The 13,910-nt window shown below is 52.5% G+C and overlaps 8 protein-coding genes across 8 annotated transcripts; 2 read left to right on the plus strand and 6 right to left on the minus strand.

Annotated features, from left to right (window-relative positions):
* The first annotated feature begins 759 nt into the window (after positions 1–759).
* DL89DRAFT_82896 (uncharacterized protein) lies at positions 760–2,010 on the plus strand. Its single transcript, XM_040892124.1, has one exon. It carries the CDS (start codon positions 800–802, stop codon positions 1,808–1,810), a length of 1,011 nt encoding a protein of 336 aa, XP_040746136.1. The 5' UTR covers positions 760–799; the 3' UTR covers positions 1,811–2,010.
* Positions 2,011–2,491: 481 nt separating this feature from the next.
* Positions 2,492–3,955, plus strand: DL89DRAFT_82915 (aspartate-semialdehyde dehydrogenase). Its single transcript, XM_040892125.1, has one exon. It carries the CDS (start codon positions 2,587–2,589, stop codon positions 3,667–3,669), a length of 1,083 nt encoding a protein of 360 aa, XP_040746137.1. The 5' UTR covers positions 2,492–2,586; the 3' UTR covers positions 3,670–3,955.
* On the minus strand, positions 3,938–5,567 carry DL89DRAFT_264993 (uncharacterized protein). The gene has a single exon (XM_040886470.1). It carries the CDS (start codon positions 5,560–5,562, stop codon positions 4,243–4,245), a length of 1,320 nt encoding a protein of 439 aa, XP_040746138.1. The 5' UTR covers positions 5,563–5,567; the 3' UTR covers positions 3,938–4,242.
* Positions 5,568–5,613: 46 nt separating this feature from the next.
* DL89DRAFT_264994 (uncharacterized protein) lies at positions 5,614–6,952 on the minus strand. The gene has a single exon (XM_040886471.1). It carries the CDS (start codon positions 6,886–6,888, stop codon positions 5,782–5,784), a length of 1,107 nt encoding a protein of 368 aa, XP_040746139.1. The 5' UTR covers positions 6,889–6,952; the 3' UTR covers positions 5,614–5,781.
* Positions 6,953–7,622: 670 nt separating this feature from the next.
* On the minus strand, positions 7,623–8,963 carry DL89DRAFT_290631 (uncharacterized protein; the record flags this gene model as incomplete). Its single annotated transcript, XM_040890102.1, has 1 exon — positions 7,623–8,963. The coding sequence occupies one exon, from the start codon at positions 8,961–8,963 to the stop codon at positions 7,623–7,625; it is 1,341 nt and encodes a 446-aa protein (XP_040746140.1).
* Positions 8,964–9,989: 1,026 nt separating this feature from the next.
* On the minus strand, positions 9,990–10,444 carry DL89DRAFT_290632 (uncharacterized protein; the record flags this gene model as incomplete). The annotated part of the gene is made up of 2 exons (XM_040890103.1): positions 9,990–10,030; positions 10,135–10,444. The coding sequence occupies 2 exons, from the start codon at positions 10,442–10,444 to the stop codon at positions 9,990–9,992; spliced, it is 351 nt and encodes a 116-aa protein (XP_040746141.1).
* Positions 10,445–11,248: 804 nt separating this feature from the next.
* DL89DRAFT_281516 (uncharacterized protein) lies at positions 11,249–11,988 on the minus strand. The gene has a single exon (XM_040889647.1). The coding sequence runs from the start codon at positions 11,630–11,632 to the stop codon at positions 11,267–11,269; it is 366 nt and encodes a 121-aa protein (XP_040746142.1). The 5' UTR covers positions 11,633–11,988; the 3' UTR covers positions 11,249–11,266.
* A 982-nt stretch (positions 11,989–12,970) lies between these two features.
* Positions 12,971–13,649, minus strand: DL89DRAFT_82924 (FKBP-type peptidyl-prolyl cis-trans isomerase Fkh1). The gene is made up of 2 exons (XM_040892126.1): positions 13,544–13,649; positions 12,971–13,432 (listed from the first exon to the last, which is right to left on the minus strand). The coding sequence occupies exon 2, from the start codon at positions 13,417–13,419 to the stop codon at positions 13,093–13,095; it is 327 nt and encodes a 108-aa protein (XP_040746143.1). The 5' UTR covers positions 13,420–13,432; positions 13,544–13,649; the 3' UTR covers positions 12,971–13,092.
* Positions 13,650–13,910: the final 261 nt, after the last annotated feature.

Consider the following 13,910-nt stretch of genomic DNA (forward strand, 5'->3'; position numbering starts at 1 on the left):
CTACAATATGAAGAAGATCCTAGCAGCTAGTAAAGTTCCTGTTGAACATCACCACACACTTTGGGTTCTATCTAACTTTGACTACCCTAGCAACAACCAGGAGAGATCAACACATGCTGAAGTTGGAAGTACTTTACCACAAAAAGTAGAGTTAGAAGCTTCAATGAGAGAACTACAAGATAGACTGATTCAAGCTAAAATTGATGAGTCAATGAACTTCTATGTAGACATGTCATAAGTAACTTTTAAAATAGGAATTCTCAGTAAGAAATTTGCATTGATAGAAAATGCTTCAATAAGGAGGTCATTCAGAGCTAGTTATCTGCATAACAACTATTTATACATGTTTAAACTATTGGCAATTTCAGTGAAATAAAAATTTCACCCAAACCGCCATCGGCATCTTGGAAAAGTTTCAGTGAACATAATTTCCTTGTGGTTGCTTAGCCACATCTATTGAGATATTGACTTTTGTTGCCCAATGATAATTAACCCCAAATATGCAAAGGTTTTTCTTTCTGGTTGAAATTATGTTCACTGAAACTTTTCCAAGATGCCGATGGCGGTTTGGGTGAAATGGCAAAAAAAATATTTGTATTTTTAAAATCAATTATACACACAAAAACATTCTGGACACAACAATTATAAATATCTGTTACAAAAATATCTAGTAGCAAAAAATAGTTCTGAAAACGATTATTCAAATAACTATCTAACAAAATTGTAATTTACTAAAATTTACAAGTCCAGGAATGACCCCCATGGTTCTATTCCCAACCTCTGCAGAGACTCGTGGCGAATGCAGGTCGATGTTGATGCGGTGCTGCCCGCCAAAACACAGCTGTCGTCAAGCATCAAGCTCGCGGATCTGACCAAGCTGCCTGCATTCGAGGTCGTTGCTGTCCTCGAGTGTGCTGGAAACCGCCGTGATGGACTCAAGGCAATCAAGCCTGTCAACGGCGTCATCTGGGGACCGGGTACGGCGTCAAACTCGCGCTGGAGCGGGTGCCGCCTGCGTGATCTGCTCGTCAGCGTTGGAGTGCCAAAAGATCTGTGCCACCCGTTCTACTCGACCCCCAAGCACGTCGAATTTGCCGGATTCGGCGATGCCAAGGAGGATAAGCACTATGCGTCGTCAATTCCACTGGAGTGGATTATGAACCCACTGAACATGGTGTTGGTTGCATACGAGATGAATGGCCAGCCTCTGACGCGAGACCACGGATTCCCCGCACGGATTGTTGCTCCTGGCATCATCGGCGCGCGCTGGGTCAAATGGCTAAAGTACATCCGGGTGCAGGACGTGGAGTCTGACAGCTTCTACCAAAAACTCGACTACAAGATCCTACCGCCGATGGCCGATGCCCACAACTGCACAGAGTTTTGGCCCAGATTCCCAGCCCTGATGGAGCTCAATATCCAGAGCGTCATTTGCCGCCCTGCGCCAGGAGAGGAGCTACAGGTTGGCCGGCCGTTCGAAGTCCAGGGCTACGCGTTCTCTGGCGGCGGCCGTGCGGTTGACCGAGTTGAGGTGTCGCTTGATGGCGGGAAGACATGGGACCTGGCAAGGATCTATACAATGCAGACAAAGTGCAAGGATGGCCAGCGTGACTGGAGCGCGAAGCAGTGGGCGTGGACTCTGTGGGCATACCGCATCGACCACGTACCAACCGGTTGCACAATTGCGTGCCGTGCCTGGGATTCTGGAGGCAACACGCAGCCAAGCGAGGCCGTATGGAATTACCGCGGTGTCATGAACAACTCTGTCTATAAGATCAAGCCACCAGTTCGGCTGGAGAGCCGCCTTTGAACATGAGTGCACTAGCTTTGGTTTTATGCAAGGGCAATGCAAGCTTTCAACCTAAATGTCTATATTTCTGGCACTGAACCCGCTGAGTGAGAGTTCAGTGCTGTGCTTGCTTTATCTCAAGAATCCGATGGGTTGTACAAGAATCAGCTAAATCGAGCGCCCAAGCTTCCTGAAAGCTCAGGTATCGAGTAGCGGCTCTAGTACACAACTGTAACCTCTGTTCTCGGCAAGACTCTGGCGATTCAGCCATGCCATTAGGCCAGGAAACTACAAAGCACATGGTATCAAAGGTGGTAGCAGCGGTATTGGCGACAGCACTTGCAACATCCTACTTGCCTGGATTGCTTCATATCGAGTATAGCAAGGGTGAGGTACCTATCGACGCTATCTTTATCTTTTCGGATATTGTCTCGTTTATATATTGTACTCTGGTTCCAGGCACCTCCCATATTGCCCCCGGGCTATATGCGCTATCAGCTGCTGGTGCTGCTTGTTGCCAGTATGCTGCTGTGCCTGCCAGTCGTCGAATGGCTCCATTGTTGAGTCACATCGAGCATCCGCCGATCCATCATGGCTGTAGTGAGTAACAGCGGGCATTTATCTGGGGTACCAACCGGGGCCTCCTTGCCCTTGTCCTACGACGCCGAGTTCTCAAGTACTTGAGCAAGCTGAGGAGCAGCACACAGCTCTGCTCTTTTTTACTTCCACTGCTTCTGCTTTTTTCTTTTTCTCGATTAGTGTAAATCTCCTCTACAACATAATTCGAAGCTACTGAAATGTCGTCGAGCGATCGCATTCTCAACGCCGCCGTCCTCGGCGCTACTGGCACAGTGGGCCAGCGCTTTATCGTGCTGCTGGCCAGGCATCCGATGTTCCGCATCCACTCGCTGGGTGCGTCCGAGCGCTCGGCTGGCAAGGTGTACACTGATGCAACCAAGTGGAAGATGAGCGACATTATGCCTGAGGAGGTCAAGGCAATGGTGGTAAAGCCGTGCGATCCGGCGCATTATGCCGGGTGCGACGTTGTGTTTTCGGGGCTGGACGCCGCGGTGGCAGGCGACATCGAAAAGGCTTTCTTTGAGGCCGAGTTTGCGGTGTTCTCGAACGCAAAGAACTACCGCATGGTGGAGGATGTGCCACTGTGTGTGCCAGTGGTGAACACCGACCACTACCAGCTGGTCGCGCATCAGCGCAAGTCGCTGAACCTGCAGAAGGGCTTCATCGTGACCAACTCGAACTGCTCGACATCTGGTCTGGTGGTGCCGCTGAAGGCGCTGCAGGACAAGTTTGGCGCGATCTCCCGTGTTATCGTGACCACGCTGCAGTCGATCTCAGGTGCCGGATACCCGGGCGTCGCGTCGCTGGACATCCTCGACAACATCGTGCCGCTGATCTCGGGCGAGGAGCCCAAGATGGAGGCCGAGGTGAAGAAGATCCTGGGCGGCATTAACAGCGATCTGTCGGCCTGCGCACCGCTCACCGACATGAGGGTGTCGGCCACGTGCAACCGCGTTGCAGTTATCGACGGCCACACCGAGTGCGTCAGCGTCGAGTTCGCCGGCAAGCCGCCTTCGGTCGAGGAGGTCAAGCAGTGCCTGCGCGAGTACACGTGCGAGGCCCAGGAGCTCGGCTGCTTCTCAGCGCCCAAGCATGTCATTCACGTTACCGATGAGCCGGACCGCCCGCAGCCGCGTCTGGACCGGAATAACGGCGAGGGCATGTCAGTCACTGTTGGCCGCATCCGCGAGTGCCCCGTGTTCCACATCAAGTTCACTCTGCTGGTCCACAACACCGTGCTGGGTGCCGCCGGCGCCAGCATCCTCAACGCTGAGTATGCCGCCAAGAAGGGCTTCGTCTAAGTTATTTCTGCATGGTGGTGACAATATAGCTGATCTCCCAGTGCCAGTGCGCTTGCCAGGAAGGACTCTAGCCACATGAACGAACGGCCATGTCCTTTCCATTAGAACCTTCCACTGCATGAGCCGCTTAGAAAGGCAGAGTGCTTTTTTCTGGTGGGCAGCAACGAGAGAAAGCGTTGCGGCGTTAGTTCCTTCTTCAGCAACTTCTGCTCCACTATCTCCCTCCCTATTTTCTAATGCCACTTCTTTTTCTTGTAAATATCCACTAGTTATCCACCCTTGCTCTCGCAGCCCGCATCGCACGCATATTCCACAAAACCATATAATGTCGCTGCTATCGAGACGGCCTCAGGTGCTGCGGACGACCACCGAGAAGACGAAGGCCAGTATAGCCGCCAACCCAGACACCACTGCCGACAAACAGTGCAACCAGGTCCTGGCAAGGCCGGCAAAGGACAAGCGGCCAAAGAAGATCCGCTGCATGTTTTGTGACTTTTGGACATACGACGACGCAGAGACAGCCATGGCCAAGCACACAAACTTCTATCACGGCTGGAAATAAATAGCTCTATTCTAGTACGCGGGAAACTCCGAGTCTACGTCGGCCTGCCAGCCAAGCAGACCGCGGACAATGTCATAGCACTCTTTGTAGTCCAGCTTGTTGCGGATGTACTGCACCGCATACTGCGAGTCGTTGCCTCTACGGCACAGCGCGTAGATCGGCCTGCCATTGGCCTGGGCGACGATATCCGTCAGTTCCTGCTGGCGCTTGTCGAAGTCTGCCAAAGGGATGTTGAGTGAGTTGGGCAGCTGACAGATGTCAAACTGCACTTTCTCGCGCACATCCAGCAGGACATGTGGCTGGCCTGAGTGAACAACGCCACTGTACTGGCGGCACGAGATGCGCTGGCTGGGATCCTGAAGAATATGTAGGTCGGCTGCTGCGTCATTTGGTCCGCTGCCGCAGAATGCCACATAGTCAACTAGCTCCGTGATACTTGGCGCATCGCCGCACACCGCGCAGCTGGGCTTGCGCGGTCGCAGCTTGATTGAGCGGAAGTGCGGCTGCGACGTGTAAGAATACAGAAGCATGTTGGGCTTCTCTTCCTGCTTCTTGCCTGTGATTACCTTGACTGCCTCCATGGCCTCGAGACAGCCGATGATTCCAGGCACCACACCCAGGACCCCTGTCTCCGAGCAATTCGACAAGGTCTCAACCGGCGGCGGGGTCGGGAACAGGCAGCGATAGCATGGCCCACCGTTGTAGTTGTACACCGTCAGCTGTCCGTCCAGCCGCACAGCACTGCCCGATACCAGCGGGATCTTGAGCATCACACATGCGTCGTTGATCAGGTACCGCGTTGCCGCATTATCTGTGGCATCGACAACAACGTCGTAGCCGCGCATAGTATCCAGGGCATTGGAGCTGTCGAGCAGGACATCATGCACAACTACTCTGCACGACGAGTTAAGCCGCGACAGAGATGTGTGTGCTGACACAACCTTGGGTACATCGCGTGCCGCTTCTGTGTGGATTATCTGTCGGTGCAGGTTGCTGTTGTCAACAACATCATGGTCGATTAGGCCCAAGGTGCCAATGCCCATTGACGCCAGGTACATTGCACACGGTGAGCCGAGCCCGCCGGTGCCGACGATCAAAACTTTGGCGTTCTGCATCTTCAGCTGGCCCTGGACTCCGATCTCGGGGACAAGCAGCTGCCGGCTGTAGCGCCGGATGTCGTCGGGAGCCAGATGATCCTTTTTTACCACATGTGCTGCCTCCCTTTGGTTCAGTCCCTCGAGCTTGACAAGCTCTGATTCGAGCTCGAGTTCCTCAGCCCGCAGCTTGGCTAGTCGGGCCTTGATTTCCTGGATTCTCTCTGATGTTGACATTGGGCGTAGGTAAGAATGGATTCAAGGGGTTTTGCAAACCAGGCAGCAAAGGGCATAAATCGCTATATTTCCATATCATATGACAGAAACAAATGGGATTAGCGAAAAGAAAAAGAAAAAGAAAAAGAAAAAGGAAATAAGCTCGAGTGCCTCGGATGTGCACAGCATACAGATTAAAAATATGCCGATGCTTGCTGTCATTAGCTGGCACCATATGTCTTAGATACCAGTGTTGACCATACCAGCGACGCGCAGAACCATCCCACGCTGTGGCTTCTTGTTGGTTGGATAGATGGGCAACATGCTGCCATCATGGAGTTCAAATCCGTACGGCAGTTTCTTGGCGAGCCCATTCTTGCAGTCCAACTGGAGGATATGGCAAGACCACTTTATGTGGCCAGGCTGTCCGCAGTAGAAGCAGCTCTTCTCGCCCATTGCATCCTTAGACTTTGAGTTCGTGGGATGCGCTTTCTCAGCGGTTGTACTGTCGACCGGTTCTTCAGCAGTGTCAGCTCCTGATTTGGCCCTGTCCACAAGATCCTTCATAAGAAGCATCTTGTTCTTCAGGAGGGCGCCGTTAACAAATCCATCCACCATAGCGGCAAAACTGGCTGCCTGCCCAGTGTCCTTGCCATCGTCGATATCGATGATGCCTTCCCTTCGACCGCAAGAACGCCCGCTAGAGACGAATTTTGCCAAGTCGCGTATACCTCCTTGCATCAGATCGATCAGACCAATATTTTCGCGGCAATATTTAATGACACCAAGTATCATATCCTCAAACGGTGCGGACGGCACATGGCTCACTGCCAGGCAGCTTATCAGCTCATCGCTTAAGCACTGAGTTACCATTGCACACTTTTTACCATCCGACCATCCAGTGATAGCCTTCAGCAGCGGATAGGCGAATGACAGAATAGCTGCTTCGCAGCCTGGACGAAGTTTACCCCTGAGTAGGTGGTGCGCAGCAGAACGAAGCTCCATTTCCTCACTGTCTCCGCCGCTGCCAAGAAAGTCTGCTGCCTTCAAAATATAGGGCTTTATTTCGGCCCACGTTGGCTGCTCGCGACCTTTGCCCTTTCTGACAAGCCTGCGCGCAGCATAAATATGCGCCTTGAACCCAGGCATCTTGCGTATTGCAAGCAAGATCATCTGCTCCTCAGGGAGATTATATGGAGCGGTCACGAACTCTAATGCGCAGATATATTCCTTGGCATTAATGCCATCGAGTGGCTCAATGCTGCTGTCCGACCAGACAAGAGCTGGTTTCTCAGTAGAGTTGCCTGGCACGCTGCCCTGGCAGCCAGATGGAGGAATTGAAGTCATAGTGGTAGTGACAAAGAAATTGGCTGAGCCGGCTGACACTGCTAGATATAAGCAGAGAATGGAAGGTGAAGTGCTGATGCTGGAGCGGCTCACTCTAAGCATACACAGCGTATTTATACTAGCTGGCTTGCAGCGTATGCTTCAAGTCCTGGATCCAATATAGCAATGCCGACGGTAACATGCACCAAATTTATTGCCTCCATTGTAGTGAACAAGCAAAGGGTAATCGTTTTCATGCTACCATTGTTTGACAATTTAGCTCTATGGTATGCACCTGGTGTGTCGCGGCCTACAGAACTTCATGACGACGGACATAAATGCCAGAACACCAATGTGTCTATGATGGCCACACTTCCACCGTGCAGTCTTCACGCCGCTCTCTGTCTGACTCAATTTTGGAGTAAGCAGCTTCTTGCGCAACTGTGTTTGGTGATTGCGAAATTGCCCATTCCTGGCAGGATCTGGGCTCCAGTGATCTGCCGCAAACCATGGTTCGGTGCAGTGCGAGATTGGCCTGATTACCAGCCCACCAAACTGCCATACAGGCCGACAGATCGTCGATGACAACATTTAAATATAGCACGTGGAAAGTGAAAACAAATGAGGATTTAAACAGAATATGGACCTGTGGGTTGAAACGGCGCGCAGGGAGAGGATGAAGGAGAAGGGCCAGTGTACAGATGACGGAATGTGGGGAGGGTATGAGATAGGAGGGATGGGGAAGGCAATGCTGTTTACAACGACAGGAGTTCAGCGGAGGCATGGGGTTGCCGGAGCAGAGCGCGCGAGCAGAGACGGCGGAGCCGGCTTGAGGCACTGCCCACAGACTGCGGACCAGTGAGCTCAGAAGTATCCAGAAGCTGGTTGGAGCCTGTGTATGACGGCGGGGGCAAGTCGCCGCACGACTTGTATCCAAGCAGTGCGAGGGGTGATTCCTCGGTGCACTCGATCTGGGGCTGCGTGTCTAGTACATCGACATCTACGGTCGCTGCCTCAATCAGCGTATCGAATCCCACCTCTTCGTAGCGTGGGAGATTCACGCCACTGGCAGCAATATCTGGTAGCACGAAAATAGGCGTGGCTAGCCGCAGGTTATGCACGTTGCCCGACTCATCAGCAATGGCAGCGCTGAAGACCAGGTCGTGCGTGACGCGCACTGGCCCGCGGCGTACGTCGTATTGGATTCCAGTGTATGCTGCTGGCACGGTAAGCGAGCGCGCAACCGATATGTCCTGGTCAATTGGCAGGCCCATGGCGACAGCGCGGTCGGATGTGAGCAGCTCCGCAAACGAGGCCTCAATTCCAGCGGATCCGCATCCAAGACGGTTTGTAGAGTGACCGGCAATAATGTCGGTGAGATTCTCGTTGATGATATGCGTTGCGCTGATTGAGTGCGACATGCCAAAGGCGTCGACGTCGCTGATGGTGCGCTCGGTGATCTGGAACCCAGCGCGCAGCATCTTGATGCCCTTTTCCATTGGCCGGAGCACGCCGCGCACGGGCACCGGCTGGCTGTCGGTGATAACGCGTGATGGCGACAGCAGCGTCAGCTCAAGCCTCCCCTGCCACTTGGCAGTCTCGGTGATGGGCTCACTGACCAGCGAGACCCACTGCGAGTCAAGCATCGGCACGCGCTTGACCGCAATGTGCTGGGGTTTTGATGCAAGCAGGCTGCCAAAGGCGCTGCGCAGCCGTGCCTCGGCAACAACCTCGTAGGCGATGAAGATGTCGCGCGTGAACACCGTCTCGGCAGTGTCGCCAGGGATAGTCAGACTGAATCGCCACTCGAGCTTGCCCTCGCGGTGATTGATTGTATGGATGATGTGCGAAGGCGTGATTGCGTCTTCGACTAGTGTTGTGTGAATGTCAATGAGTGGAGTCACAGAATATGTCGACTGAAAGAGCTTCTTCCGTCGCGGGCGGAACGAGACCGTCAGATTTCTGAGCGTGGCAGCAGACCGGGAGCCGAGCACGACCCGGCCAGTGATGAATGCATTGCTGGCAGAGCCAGGGCTGCCGCTCAGGGTGACCTCAGGCGAGTCCAAGATGACGCAGAGAGATGGGCCATTGATCATTGTAGTGGGGAGAAATGCTTGGGATGACAATGGAGAACAAGGGATGCAATAGAGTTGGAACGTAGAAAAGAATATTACGTGAGAATGAGGAGTGAGCAAATATATGCGTGTGTAGGGGTGGGGACGATAGCGGCGATATAAACGTATTATCCTTGAATGGCTTGCAAAGGCTGATGAGTGCGTGTGGCTCCCAGAATGGGGATGAATGGGGCGTGGTAGAAGAATGCAATAATAAAGTGTGCAGAGTGAAAGTGAAGGTGAAAGTGAACTCTGTAGCAACTGAAAGAAGCAAAAAAAAACCATCGCAAAGGGGGGCAATTAGCGGCATGTGCATCTTCAGCGACGATCGCCTGTTTCCATGCGCCCGTCTGGCAATGAAAAACTTTGGGGAGGTGCGCGCGGAAATGTAGGGCCTTTCCTCCATGCAGCTAGCCGGGAGGGGTCTGCCCTTCCCTATTTCCAAACACGGTCCTGGTGACAGATCCCGGGCCGGCACCTCCTTACCGTATGCGGGCAGCCCAGGTGCGGCACGTTCAGCCAAGCCCCTCTACGACATGTCCCGGGCCTTTCTCTGCCCACACAGCCTCACCTTGCGGACAGCGGATGCCAGAGGCTGACTACACATGGTCACAGGTGTTTTGTATCCACAGGCGGGCTTTCAGACTAAAAACGGCTTCAGCAGGAGGGCGATCGGCACAGACATCCCTTGTATCCCATCAATGCTGACAGGCATATTTTTAGAAAGAACCAGCTGTGCCCTTTCCAACTCCCAGCACCCCTGGCCCTGCCAAGGCAGCGGCTTGGCTTCTCACCCGACGGATCCCCCATGCCTACAACCCAACAATTTATTGTGAACATCTAGCAGATCACAATTTGCAAAGGATATTCAGTGCCGGCATTGCAGCGCAGCTGGGTCAGAGGCCGACAGGCAGGTGGCGCCATTTACGTTCGGAATCTGGGCACATGTGGATGATGAAAGCAAAAAGTCAAAGGGCTATCGCGAATGTTTCAAAACTTCCCACCCATTCACTCAAGCATGAGCCGGCAGTGCTCCTGGACGATGACTCCTACAGTTGCCCGGATGGCGCCAGAGATAAGCAGACAAATGAACACTGATCAGCACCACTCACCTCCTTGCTTTTGGAGCAAGGGGATAGTAATGAGTACTTACCCAATGCCAGCAGAGCGCTGCCGCTCATGGCCTCGTTCAGGTCGGCTGGCCGCTGCCTCTCAGCCTCGTACTTTGTGATTGACCGGTTGATGCATTCGAGCAGCTGTGAGGACGGCAGCACGAGCGGCTCATCGTCCAGATCCGTTTTACTGCGCCCCCTCTCGATAGCGCTCTTCAGCGGGCCCGACATCAGGCTCTCGAGCACATCTGCGCTGACTTTGGTCCTGTGCGGGTTCTTGGTCACACAACTGAGATCCTCGGGCAGAGCGATTCTGGGCTCTTCTGACAGGAAGTCGTCCGCACCAATCATGTTTCTAAGGTGAACAACTGGTCTCTGCTTCGCAGCCTGTTCCGAAGGATAATTTCCATGCACACAGCTATCAGGCAAGGTCTTTAGCAGGCTGTCGCTGATGCTGGGCCTGAAATTCATACAGTCAACCGAAGCATCCTTGCACGCAGCGCACTGTGGAATCACCTTGTCGCAGTCAGTCCTGAGTAGTATGCAGCGCAGACAGCCATAGGGAGACTTTTCAGGAGCACCCTCGGTAGGCTTATTCCTCTTCCTCCTGATGCGAGGCTTCGACCCCTCGCTTTCTTTTTTCTTCGCAGCCCTTGGCATGCTTGCAAACAAGGGTAGAAGCTGTTGACAAGGTAAATAGACGTGTGTAATGCAATCTCCCCGGTGAGCAATGCCGGCTCGCAGGAACGATCTGCTCAGAGTGCTCCTGTATACCAATATTTCGCTGATAATGGGAGCAGCCGGCAGCCCAATCTACTAGCTGATTATGAAACAGCGATGAAACCAGAAATGCCGGAGCACCTGAATGCAATGGGTATATGTGAATATTGAATGGAACATCGGGGTATGTGGATCCAGCCTGATGTCGATTGCAAAATATCATGGTGTTCGGGTGTGCTCCTACATCCCAGTGTTTGTCCATCGGAAGCCAAACCATTGATGACCGGTGGGATTGGCATTATCCTCAGCGCCGATTTCCTAAAAATAGCCCTTACGACATGCAAACCGCGGTCCGCAGAGCATGTGAAAATAGGCGCATGTTTATTTAACACAACATGCAAACTAGACGAAGGAGGAGATTCGCGAAGAATGGTTGTAAATGTGCTTTATGTCTTACTCGTGAAGCAACTCAAACGTGATCCGCCGCTTTGCATAGTTGTCGCAGTTGCTAAGAACAAGGCTGTATCCGGCCTTGTAGTTGCCTTCTAGGCTGGCGTGGATTTCAGGTAGTCTCCGCAGCCGAGTACAGTTCATGTCCTCTGTACCAATGGCTGTTGCAGCAACAACATCCAGCGTATGGCTTGAATGCGCCCTGAACCGCTTCATGACTAGTCGTGGAACGAGACAGAGGATTGCCATACCAGCCAGTATGCCACGAATAGTCAGCCCAGATGTTTTGATAGGATAGCCTTCCTCATAGTGCACAGTCTTCCTAGGGACCTCGATGATGGCAAATCTTTGGCTCAGCGAAGAATGCATGTGCAGACTGGCAATACCTTGCGAGATTCTTGAAAAATTATTTCGAAGTGCATTTCTGCATTCTCATTTCGTTGTCGGTATTGTAAGGTTCTTGCTGAATACGACATCCTGTCTGTAATTTTGCTTTCCATCAGTAGTAAGAATACAGCCGCTGAGCACGGATCCCGTAGATTTGCCTATACCGAGGTTGCCATCTTGCACACTCTGCATGACTGTGAACTTGATGGTGGCGGTATATATCTCCACTCTGCACTCTGTGGGAATGCTGAATCCTAGGGCGTAATTGGTTTCGCTTGACTCAAGGATAGATGTTGTATATCCGTTGTCTGTAGCACTCCACGACATGTCATAGGTAGTGCTGGTCATACCAGCGCCAGTTGCCCTAAGACTGGAACTCTAAATCGGGATGCTTGACCTTTCAATAGTTTTCTCTATATAACGCTCTCTGCTCTGTATTGTTGCAGTAGTCAATTGAGTATGATAGATGTGTGTTGTTGATCGTGGTGTTGCTGTAAATAATGTACCTGTCGTCCGATGTTATTTCTTGGATTAAGTTGAGAACAGCTCTCATATCCTTGGGCTTCTGGCTGAATTTTGATCACTACTCTTGTGTGCTCGAGAGCAGGTACTGCATGCTGGAAGTATCAGTCATCATTAGCAATGATATGTTGGGTCAAGTTCGGATAAAGTCATCAAGTTCCCAGTTCCCAGTTATCAAATGGGAAGGGTATGGACCAGCGCTTGGCTCCTGTTAAAGAGCTTGGTGAAGTTAGGTGCGCGGACAATAAGCATCAGCCTGTTGGTGGTGCTGTTCAAAACAGTGGTCCAGTTGCCAGGCTCTGCATCGAAGCTGGAGGTGAGCATTTTATAATCAGACTCGTCGACCTGGAACCACGTCTGCGAGACAACGGTTCAAATTCTATCATCCATTCTGTAACTGCACGGAAACTAGAAGAAGCAAGTATGCAAGGGTGCTAGGGACAACTAGTGTGTGGTTGGACAGGGGCGCGTTGCTGTATCAGGGGCGCTTTTTATACAATAGTGGATGGTAGCCTTGTCCAGAAGACCACTTCCAATTGCTGATAAAACCGTCAAACTTTCTAAACATACTCCAGCAAGCTATGCACGACCAAATGTGCTGGAAGGCCTTGCTAAATAGCTGGATTCTGGCCATTTCTGACTGGAGATCTTCAGGCATCGGATCGGTGGAGCACATCTACTAATCTATCCAGGTTGGTGGATGTTCGAAATCACCACGGCCCGCCTAATCCTGCCGCCATCTCCCATCTGGCACTCTGGAGCTTCATGGCGGCATTGCCCAGATCCGCCTCGCCAATGCCAGATCATATAAATCCATTTCCCTCACTCATTTGGAAAGCCTGCCAGCCTATCCCCTTATCCGATTACGTCAATGTATTTGCGCAACAATGAAGAGCAGATAATGACAGTAATGTGCCTGTTTAGTTGATACGGATGAGCTCAACGTCGAAAATCAGGTCCGCGTTGGGCGGGATGACACCAGGGACGCCGCGCGCACCGTAGCCAAAGTCCGGGGTGATGGTGAGCTTGGCGCGCTCGCCAACGGTCATCTGCGGGACACCCTGGTCCCAGCCCTTGATGAGCTGTCCGACGCCGATCGAGCACACAAACGGCTGGTTGCGGTCGCGCGACGAGTCAAACTTGGTGCCATCAGCAAGCGTGCCGGTGTAGTGCATGGTGACGGTGTCGCCGGGCTTGGGGAAGGTCTTGCCGTCGCCGGCCTGAATGGTCTCGCGCTGGACGCCCATTGTTTGAAGAGTGCTATGGAGGAATCGCAAGGAGGCAGGGCGGGTCCGGGTGGTTAGTTGTCTAATGAGGGGATTCATCTTTGGCTGGAGGAGGAGAAAAAATCGCCGGAACAGGTATACTCACTTTGAGTTTGGGAAAAGAAAAGAAAAATTGGTTTCAGAAAGACTCTGTGGAAAAGAGCCTGAGACAAGGCGCGGTTTGAAAATCGGGCCCAGCCCACAGCAATCGGCGCAAAGACCAGATGCAAGCTGCGGCTCGCGGCTGTTTTGAGTCGCGGCTCGGTGGCAGGTGCCGCATACTTGCTACGGCACGTGAAAGCCGCTTCGTGGCCATCTGAATACTCCACGTCGTAGGCTGGGATTTGCGAGTTCACAGAGCGTGTGTTTTGTTTCCTAACGTCAAGCACATTTCTCGTTCTAAAATCCCACCACTCCTGCCTCTACCTTTCCCAGTCCCTCCGCCTCTACCTTCCTGCCCGCCCTCGACCTTA

The sequence above is a fragment of the Linderina pennispora genome (genome assembly GCF_002104995.1).
Source record: "Linderina pennispora strain ATCC 12442 chromosome Unknown DL89scaffold_2, whole genome shotgun sequence".
Lineage (NCBI taxonomy): Eukaryota > Fungi > Kickxellomycota > Kickxellomycetes > Kickxellales > Kickxellaceae > Linderina > Linderina pennispora.

Coding starts and splice junctions, on each gene's coding strand:
- DL89DRAFT_264994 (XM_040886471.1), bottom strand. CDS start 6,888: ATGACTTCAATTCCTCCATCTGGCTGCCAGGGCAGCGTGCCAGGCAAC.
- DL89DRAFT_82896 (XM_040892124.1), top strand. CDS start 800: ATGCAGGTCGATGTTGATGCGGTGCTGCCCGCCAAAACACAGCTGTCG.
- DL89DRAFT_82915 (XM_040892125.1), top strand. CDS start 2,587: ATGTCGTCGAGCGATCGCATTCTCAACGCCGCCGTCCTCGGCGCTACT.
- DL89DRAFT_281516 (XM_040889647.1), bottom strand. CDS start 11,632: ATGCATTCTTCGCTGAGCCAAAGATTTGCCATCATCGAGGTCCCTAGG.
- DL89DRAFT_264993 (XM_040886470.1), bottom strand. CDS start 5,562: ATGTCAACATCAGAGAGAATCCAGGAAATCAAGGCCCGACTAGCCAAG.
- DL89DRAFT_82924 (XM_040892126.1), bottom strand. CDS start 13,419: ATGGGCGTCCAGCGCGAGACCATTCAGGCCGGCGACGGCAAGACCTTC.